The sequence below is a fragment of the Sander lucioperca genome, chromosome 21, assembly GCF_008315115.2.
Source record: "Sander lucioperca isolate FBNREF2018 chromosome 21, SLUC_FBN_1.2, whole genome shotgun sequence".
NCBI classification, from domain to species: domain Eukaryota; kingdom Metazoa; phylum Chordata; class Actinopteri; order Perciformes; family Percidae; genus Sander; species Sander lucioperca.
In genome coordinates, this window is record NC_050193.1 from 6,147,562 (window position 1) to 6,156,296 (window position 8,735).

General features: G+C 39.4%; 3 protein-coding genes across 3 annotated transcripts; 1 reads left to right on the forward strand and 2 right to left on the reverse strand.

The window, feature by feature from the left end:
• Positions 1–480: 480 nt before the first annotated feature.
• On the reverse strand, positions 481–1,343 carry LOC116059650 (hemoglobin embryonic subunit alpha-like). Its single transcript, XM_031312877.2, has 3 exons — positions 1,185–1,343; positions 872–1,079; positions 481–694 (listed from the first exon to the last, which is right to left on the reverse strand). The coding sequence occupies exons 1-3, from the start codon at positions 1,280–1,282 to the stop codon at positions 566–568; spliced, it is 435 nt and encodes a 144-aa protein (XP_031168737.1). The 5' UTR covers positions 1,283–1,343; the 3' UTR covers positions 481–565.
• Positions 1,344–3,124: 1,781 nt separating this feature from the next.
• On the forward strand, positions 3,125–4,027 carry LOC116059648 (hemoglobin subunit beta-2). The gene is made up of 3 exons (XM_031312876.2): positions 3,125–3,262; positions 3,477–3,699; positions 3,808–4,027. Exons 1-3 carry the CDS (start codon positions 3,171–3,173, stop codon positions 3,934–3,936), a joined length of 444 nt encoding a protein of 147 aa, XP_031168736.1. The 5' UTR covers positions 3,125–3,170; the 3' UTR covers positions 3,937–4,027.
• A 1,203-nt stretch (positions 4,028–5,230) lies between these two features.
• On the reverse strand, positions 5,231–6,026 carry LOC116059723 (hemoglobin embryonic subunit alpha-like). Its single transcript, XM_031312975.2, has 3 exons — positions 5,914–6,026; positions 5,601–5,808; positions 5,231–5,423 (listed from the first exon to the last, which is right to left on the reverse strand). Exons 1-3 carry the CDS (start codon positions 6,009–6,011, stop codon positions 5,295–5,297), a joined length of 435 nt encoding a protein of 144 aa, XP_031168835.2. The 5' UTR covers positions 6,012–6,026; the 3' UTR covers positions 5,231–5,294.
• Positions 6,027–8,735: the final 2,709 nt, after the last annotated feature.

Sequence of the window (8,735 nt, forward strand, 5' to 3'; positions counted from 1 at the left end):
CTACTACAACAACTAATAATAATAATAATAATAATAATAATAATCATGATAAATACTAACTCCTTTTTCATGGCTGACAGTTATCATAGCCTATGTTAATAAGTTATTGGGACTGTTTATGTAAAAACTGCCACATGGGAAGATAATGTATTCCAATATTCTATGAAAACCTGATTTCACAGAAAATGTTTTTTTGACAATTTTAAGATTTGTACAAAAAAAAAAAAAAAAGTTTATTTGCTTTTCTCACTCCCTTTTGTATTCTAAAAAAACTGAAAAATATGAAAATGTCCCTATAAGTTTAACGGTACGACAATTCTGACATTGGAGAATCTGGAACCAATGACTGTTTGGAGTTTTGCCTAAATGTTAGGTGTAAAATTTGACTTGCTTGACTGCTCTGATTTTTGCTGTAGATGTGACTTTTGATCTCCTCTTACTTATGACACAACTCATCACAAACAAACCAATGAACAACAATTGCTTTGCTTTTTGCATGAATGCATTTATTAATCATTATGCAATGTAAGCTCATGCTGCAGTCTCCTTCATCTTCTCCTGCTGTTTATCGGTATTTCTCAGCCAGGGCCAGAGCCACAGCAGCCAGGAACTTGTCCAGAGCGACATGTGCCTCAGGGGTGAAGTCGTTGGGGAACATGATGGACAGGACCACAAGGAGGCAGTGAGAGAGAATCTGAGAAAAGAACACAATCACACAGATGTTACATAGCTCCCCTGGGGCTGGGGCATCATGTGCATGGTAATAACAGATGGACCTGTTGCAGGTCTGGAAACCTCTCAAGGCCCTAAGCTTGAAGAACACTTCATATACATTTCAGGCTATTATCTTGTGATCAGTTTGGCTCTGCACCTTGAAGTTGGCAGGGTCCACACGCAGAGTGAAGGCATGCAGCTCACTGAGGGTCAGAAGACCTCCTTTCAGGTCGTCGATTTTGGACACAGCATCTGCAACTCCTTTCATCACAGTAACTCCGTGCTTCCTCGCAGAGGGAGAGCTGGGGCTCAGGTCCTTCCAGTGGGCGAAGTAAGTCTTAGTCTGCGGGTACACCGCCAGCATCCTGGTTAAACAAATGGGAGTCATATATAAATATATATATATACATATATAAATGAATCAATAAATGTTGAAACAGGTTACATCAGTCAGCTTTGGTCATTATTACCTAGCGACAGCATCGGTGCCGATGTCCTCCTCCTTTCCAGACACTTTAGCCCAGAAGGTTCTGACTGCGTCCTTGTCCTTAGCAGTGAGTGTAGTCATCTTGTCGGTTGGTTGAGTGTTGCTGATTGCCACAATGAGGCCAAACCGAGAGGGGTTTTATGCTTGAAACAGAGCATGGACACACCCAGAACCTCCTCCAACATAGATGGTGAACAAGGCGTGTTAGGTTGCAGCCTCCATGAGATAAACAAACAGTCTTATCATGATGACTCAACCTCAAAGTGAGTCGCGACACAATATTTTCAAATCATCAGCATGTCAATCTATGTGTGTATTTGAAAATCCAATCTAAAAGTTCCACTAACACTTCATGAACCAGCCACTCCTGGCGATGTGACCTGAAAGGCTGCAGTAAATCTTCTGACATAAGGCACTTAAATTAGGAAGGAGAGCTCCACCAAAAAAACGGGGTCTGTTTTTTAGAATACACATAACTTATGTTGCTATGTTAAATGATGGTCCAGTCACTTCTATAGCCGGTCATTTAAACGTATTCATTACTTGCTCTCGTGTATGAAATTGAAAAGTTGAAAATATAATTCAAAAGAATTGAAGAGTTGCATTACTCAGTATAGAAGACAGTCAGCCTATATATATATATATATATATATATATATATATACAGTGTGTTCCAAATTATTATGCAAATTGTATATTACACTGATTTTCCTAAACTCAAAATGCACTGTTCCAAATTATTATGCACAACAGAGTTTCAAAACATTTTATAGGTTGTAAAGAACTGAAAATGGTCATTTGCTGAATTTGCAGCATTAGGAGGTCATATTTACTGTAATCAAAAGCTATTTCAATCAAACACATCTTAACAGGGCAAGTTACATGAAGAGATTTGTGGCTGATTCAGAGCACACATGGGTTCGTGCAGATAAAGGCATAATGAGGAAGTTTTTACCAGACAAATTCATCGGATTAAGAGATCAGCTGCTAAAATGCCATTAAAAAGCAGCAAACAGGTATTTGAAGCTGCTGGTCCCGCGAACCTCAAGGTGTATGATCCTCCAGAGGCTTGTAGTTGTGCATTAACCTACTATTCTGCCACCTCTAACCAATGCTCACAAGCAGAAACGGTTGCAGTGGGCCCACAAATACATGAGGACAATCATTTTTGAAAAAAATACAGTTTTCATTGGGTGGTTTGTTCAATGAAATTCGACTGATACCCTAACGGTTGGTGACTTGAAAATTCTACTGACTGTCATTTGCATCGACTATTTCTGAAAATCAGTGTAAAATATAATTTGCATAATCATTTGGAACACACTGTATATATATTATATTTTAATGCTTCACATTGAGTCACACAGCTTAAGTAAATAAGCTCACGCCAAAAATAATGTGGCTGTTTCTAATCCGCGATCAGATAAATATTTTAAGATGCAGTGACAACTTAATATTTCTGAAGGATGAGTTTAAGCTTTTTTAGAGAGCTGTGTAGTTTATTATTAATCTCACATGGGGGAACGTCCACCTTTTCATCTTATTTTCAAGAAGGATCAGGTAGATTTGACTTTATTAGGCTACAAGTTCAACTAAGACAACATTTAAAGACTATCACTCGAACAGTCTGCAGTTTTGCACCGTCCTGAGTTCCTGCTCAGCACAGCACTCAACATTCTGCACTTAAATTTAAGGATGGCTGTCCAGGGTGCTGATGCTGGGACCTCCAGGGATGTGGGAGCTGTTCAATGTACTCGCTGTTTCTATATGATTACTGTAACAATTTCCTCTGTCGATGAGATAATCAAGGCGGAGCAGATACGCCCTTCTCTTATCATTGTTGCAAATCCATAACACACTACTTGGCCAGCCCATCGCTTACTTGTGGGAGGGGAGAAGGGATGCTTTAAAAGTTGCATCTGGTGCCGGGCATCTGCAGACCTGCACAGGAAAACCTAGAGACAGCAAAATGGTTGAATGGACAGACTTCGAGCGCGCCACCATCGTGGACATCTTCTCCAAGATGCAGTATGAGGTCGTGGGCCCTGCAGCTCTTGCTAGGTGAGTCTTTGCAATTTTGCATTACCAATGGTGTGCTTGAGACATTTTTGCGGAACTCTCGACCATATTAATGGATCAGATACTGTATGTACTGTTTTCTGTCATTGTGCACAATGCGTTTCAGACCATCACACATGCTCATTTTCTTGGCACACAGATTACATCCTCTCCTAGTCCAAGCCTGTAACATTTATGTGTTTACGTGTTCCCTCAGGTGTCTGGTCGTCTACCCCTGGACTCAGAGGTATTTCGGCAACTTTGGAAACCTCTACAACGCCGCTGCTATCTCTGGAAATCCGATGGTTGCAAAACACGGAACAACTATCCTCCACGGTCTGGACCGGGCTGTGAAGAACATGGACGACATCAAGGCAACCTATGCCGAGCTGAGCGTGCTGCACTCTGAGAAACTGCACGTGGACCCCGACAATTTCAAAGTAAAGTTCTGGAACTAATGCAACTCTTGTTATTCACATTCAACGATTATTCAAAAAACGCCCAACCTTTCATGTTGCTGATGTTTCCTGATACTTGTTGTGTTACAGCTCCTGTCCGACTGCCTGACCATTGTGGTTGCAGCTCAGTTGGGTAAAGATTTCACTGGTGAAGTCCAGGCAGCTTTCCAGAAGTTCCTGGCCGTGGTGGTGTCCGCCCTGGGAAGGCAGTACCACTAGAGAGCTGCAACAGAAGACCAGCACATGCTGATGATTTGTTTAAAAGTTATTTGTTATGTATCAAAAGCAAATAAAATAATAAGCAAATCCACCAAGTTGTTTGTCTGTAATTATACCCAAAATAGATGTAAACGTGAAAAATAATGAAGCCTATTTCAGATAATAAAAAATATCAAGACTGACCTTTGGACACTTGAAGAACAATAGTGCTGATAAAATGTGCTAAGAGTGGATAAATTATCAAAAAAAAAAATAGCCTAGGTAAAAAACATGAAGTCCTGAAGATTGCCTAACCTATGATTAAAACTAATAAACAATGTTTTGATTATAATGTTGTTGCTGGTATTGTTATAATTAGCCTATAGCCTAGATGAAACGTAGCGCAGGTTGCCTATGTGTAAATTAATAGCTCTCATTAAATGCTCATGATTTGGCTTTTAGTTCGTCACTTTAATAGATAAAAAAATAAAGTAAAATTTAAAGAAAAAAGACAAAAGTGTCAGTTTTATCTAAAGTCACAGCTTTTCTCTTGTAGGTAGTTCATTTCTTGTGGTATTCTGCTTCATCAACAACATTATTAATTCAATGACAAAAGTTTAATATTTCATTTTTTTAAATTAACCACATTTAAAGTCCAACGTACCTGCACAGAAGAATTGTTTGGATGTGCGATTTTTTTTTTTTCTGTTAAAGTTAAATTTAACAACAATAATGGTAATAGGCTAATAATAATAGGCTATTAGCCTATTATTATTAGCTACTACTACTACTACTACAACAACTAATAATAATAATAATAATAATAAACACTAACTCCTTTTTCATGACTGACAGTTATCATAGCCCATGTTAATAAGTTATTGGGACTGTTTATGTAAAAACTGCCAAAAAAAATATGAAAATGTCCCTATAAGTTTAATGGTACGACTGCAAAAAGCCATTGTTTTCTTTATGATTACTCTGTCGTTTGTTTTGTAAATTAATCAATGAATCGTTAATTGACTATAACATGTCAGAAACAATAGTCTGAGGTGACGTCTTCAAATATCTTGTTTTGTTACACCAACAGATATTTAATTCCCAATGATATAAACAGAGAAAGGAAATTATTTCTGACATTGGAGAATCTGGAACCAATGACTGTTTGGAGTTTTGCCTAAATGTTAGGTGTAAAATTTGACTTGCTTGACTGCTCTGATTTTTGCTGTAGATGTGACTTTTGATCTACTCTCACTTATGATACAACTCATCACAAACATACAATGAAACACAATTGCTTTGCTTTTTGCATGCATGCATTTATTAATCATTATGCAATGTAAGCTCATGCTGCAGTCTCCTTCATCTTCTCCTGCTGTTTATCGGTATTTCTCAGCCAGGGCCAGAGCCACAGCAGCCAGGAACTTGTCCAGAGCGACATGTGCCTCAGGGGTGAAGTCGTTGGGGAACATGATGGACAGGACCACAAGGAGGCAGTGAGAGAGAATCTGAGAAAAGAACACAATCACACAGATGTTACATAGCTCCCCTGGGGCTGGGGCATCATGTGCATGGTAATAACAGATGGACCTGTTGCAGGTCTGGAAACCTCTCAAGGCCCTAAGCTTGAAGAACACTTCATATACATTTCAGGCTATTATCTTGTGATCAGTTTGGCTCTGCACCTTGAAGTTGGCAGGGTCCACACGCAGAGTGAAGGCATGCAGCTCACTGAGGGTCAGAAGACCTCCTTTCAGGTCGTCGATTTTGGACACAGCATCTGCAACTCCTTTCATCACAGTAACTCCGTGCTTCCTCGCAGAGGGAGAGCTGGGGCTCAGGTCCTTCCAGTGGGCGAAGTAAGTCTTAGTCTGCGGGTACACCGCCAGCATCCTGGTTAAACAAATGGGAGTCATATATAAATATATATATATACATATATAAATGAATCAATAAATGTTGAAACAGGTTACATCAGTCAGCTTTGGTCATTATTACCTAGCGACTGCATCGGTGCCGATGTCCTCCTCCTTTCCAGACACTTTAGCCCAGAAGGTTCTGACTGCGTCCTTGTCCTTAGCAGTGAGTGTAGTCATCTTGTCTTTCCTTGACTATTGTTGACTGGTCCGCCTAACCGCAGGGGTTTTATGCTTGAAACAGAGCATGGACACACCCAGGACCACCTCGATGATCGAAGATAGGCTCGGTGAGACGGTCCACATGATGAGTTGCAGTTTGTTTTTGAGATAACATAGAATCTTGAACCAAACCTCGATCATTGTCAGCAGTGATTATAGGCAAAATCTGAAATTACTAGCCCATTTAAAATATATTTCAGATGTAGCCTAATTTTATATGAGCAGGTCAAAGCATTAGGCAGCATATATAGCCTTCTGTATTTTCATGAACAATTTCATCAAAGGATCTTGCAAAGTTACAGCAATCACTCCAGAGAAATAGCCTATGTTTACTCATTACCCCCCAAACTGAAAGAAAAAAATGGTTCATTTTAGTGACCATTATTATTGTCTTTATTTATTTTGTTTTGATTTATTTTGCACAATAATACAAAGCAGCAACAACACAAGGAAAGAAAAAAAACAAGTTCTGCAGATATAAAATAAAAAAAACCCTAGAGGCTTGTAGAAAGAATCTCACCTCAGTAAGTATTAGCAAATACAAAAGTCATGTACAGTAATCCTTAAAAGTAAACACTCTGTTCAACAGCTTCAAATATGCAGAGACCAAGTCAAATCCAGGCTCTGCAATCAAGTAATATTATTTTTTGATTAGTTTATCAGTTGAAACGCTTCCAACATGATGATTTAAGTCATGTTCTGTGTTTCCTGCCATACATGGTGTGTGTCTAGCTTATCTAACCCACCAGCTGTCAGGGTGGATCCATTCAAAAGAAGAACTAGATAAGATGTTTTTCCATTGTGTTCTTCAGCTAATAGTGTATAGTTACACAATGCTGCCTGACATAAACGGATATTGGCCGTTAATTGTAACCAAATGAACAGAGTAATTGTTTTAGGGCTAAAAGCTTTTCGATGTAGACAGTTATGAGCTAACTAAGGCCACTGTTCATTTTGTTACTGTACAGACAGTTTGGCTTTACATACTCATAGTGGTCATGATCATGATTAGTCCTGTTAGAGAATATAAAACTAATCTAAGAGAAGTGATCTACAATTTAACTGACATACTGTCACACAACAAAGGCTGAATCACTGAGGTGTGCTTGCTGTAAAGTCAAAGCCGAAGTGAGTGGACCTTTTGCCTGACTAGTATTAGCCAGATCTTTTCTGATTGGCTGGTAGATGTGTCTTCTAAAATGTTATATTGTCTCAAACATAGTTCATAAGAGCACTGTCATGGTGCAGACTAAAGGAATTGCTTTCATTGACATGTTATCTTTTGGACTCCTCCCAAAGACAAGCAGCTGTCTGAGGAACACAGCTGGTGCTATGTCAAGTGTTTGTTTGAGATTAGTGCAGACTCTAAAACTACACATTGTTGCAGTCTTTTAAAGGAATGTACATGGCTGTCAATTACATAATAAAACAGGCCACAACACCACTTGGAAACCCAAACTTATCTTAATTTTAGTGATGGTTTCAAGTTGGTTCTACATTTTCCACCAGCCGTGATTAACGGTTGCTTTTTTTGTGCTAAAGCCTCAAACCCAGGATGACACCCATATGTGCACCATGCAGGACGTACTTACGGTCTTGCAGGAGCTGCCTGAAAAGGGTCAAACCGGCTGCAAGGTGGGCTTGTTTGCATCTGTGATCACAGCTGGCCCAACCCCGGTTGGCTGGCCACAACTGGTGAGGATCGTAGAAGCAGAGCAGAGATTTCCGGCACAACTTCACCTTCTTCTATGGTGCATGAAGAAGGGAAAATGTCTGAATGGGTACAACACCAGCAACACTTGTAGTATACAGGAGAACTTTATTGTTAGACCAACGCGTTTCAGCTTGTGGCAGATGACCCTGATGCCACAAGCTGACACGTGTTGGTCTAGCAATAAAATTGTTCTGTATACTACAAGTGTTGCTGGAGTTTTACCTCTTCACAACTGGTGAGGAGCCATTTTTGCATCCTGTTTCATGATCCGACAGCTCTGTTGTTTCAATACATAGCATTTATGTCTAAAAGCATAACCAGTACTTAAAGTCCAAGTTATTTCACTATGGATGTTTCCCCTGATCAGATGAATGAAGAGGTTTCTTCCCAGTGCCTGCTCAGTGCATGCATTGTCATAATACACAACATGCACAGCAGCTTTGGCAGTATCATTTATTGTGCCCAAACTACAGGGAGCATCCTATAGGACATTTGCATTGGCAATGTAAATCATTAATGCAGTTCCCTCTGGGTTTGTTTCCCTGGAAGCATTCAGGGTACCGTACATTGTACCATCATATTCCTCTGTGGAAAGCCACAGAGGTATGAGGATGTAATACATTGCATTGCAGCATCCTCCAGGTAGAACTACTGTATGCATTCACAACATATTGCAATTATCCCCAGAGAAGGACCTTTATGTTCTAGATTGGTTTATTGTCTAATCAGTGTTGTTAAACATTGATTATGCAATTGTTTCATTATTTTTCCCACTTCAGGAGAATTGTGTGGGAGTGTTTTGCTTACCCTGTTGTGAGAGGGAACTGTACAGCATTCTATCATATTGATTCTAAGTATACTGTATTTTTTTTTTGTAGTAAAGAAATAACATCACTGAGTATTGAATGCCACAGAACAAATATCCTTAGTAGGCTACCAAAACGTATTAATGTAATTTTGTGTTGGCA

Bases quoted from the DNA above. Each gene is read 5' to 3' on its own strand.
- LOC116059650 (XM_031312877.2), bottom strand. From the start codon at position 1,282: ATGACTACACTCACTGCTAAGGACAAGGACGCAGTCAGAACCTTCTGG. The intron at 1,080-1,184 runs GTAATAATGACC...TTGTTTAACCAG, and splicing joins GGCACCGATGCTGTCGCTAG to GATGCTGGCGGTGTACCCGC. The intron at 695-871 runs GTGCAGAGCCAA...TTCTTTTCTCAG, and splicing joins TGGACCCTGCCAACTTCAAG to ATTCTCTCTCACTGCCTCCT.
- LOC116059648 (XM_031312876.2), top strand. From the start codon at position 3,171: ATGGTTGAATGGACAGACTTCGAGCGCGCCACCATCGTGGACATCTTC. The intron at 3,263-3,476 runs GTGAGTCTTTGC...GTGTTCCCTCAG, and splicing joins GGCCCTGCAGCTCTTGCTAG to GTGTCTGGTCGTCTACCCCT. The intron at 3,700-3,807 runs GTAAAGTTCTGG...GTTGTGTTACAG, and splicing joins TGGACCCCGACAATTTCAAA to CTCCTGTCCGACTGCCTGAC.
- LOC116059723 (XM_031312975.2), bottom strand. From the start codon at position 6,011: ATGACTACACTCACTGCTAAGGACAAGGACGCAGTCAGAACCTTCTGG. The intron at 5,809-5,913 runs GTAATAATGACC...TTGTTTAACCAG, and splicing joins GGCACCGATGCAGTCGCTAG to GATGCTGGCGGTGTACCCGC. The intron at 5,424-5,600 runs GTGCAGAGCCAA...TTCTTTTCTCAG, and splicing joins TGGACCCTGCCAACTTCAAG to ATTCTCTCTCACTGCCTCCT.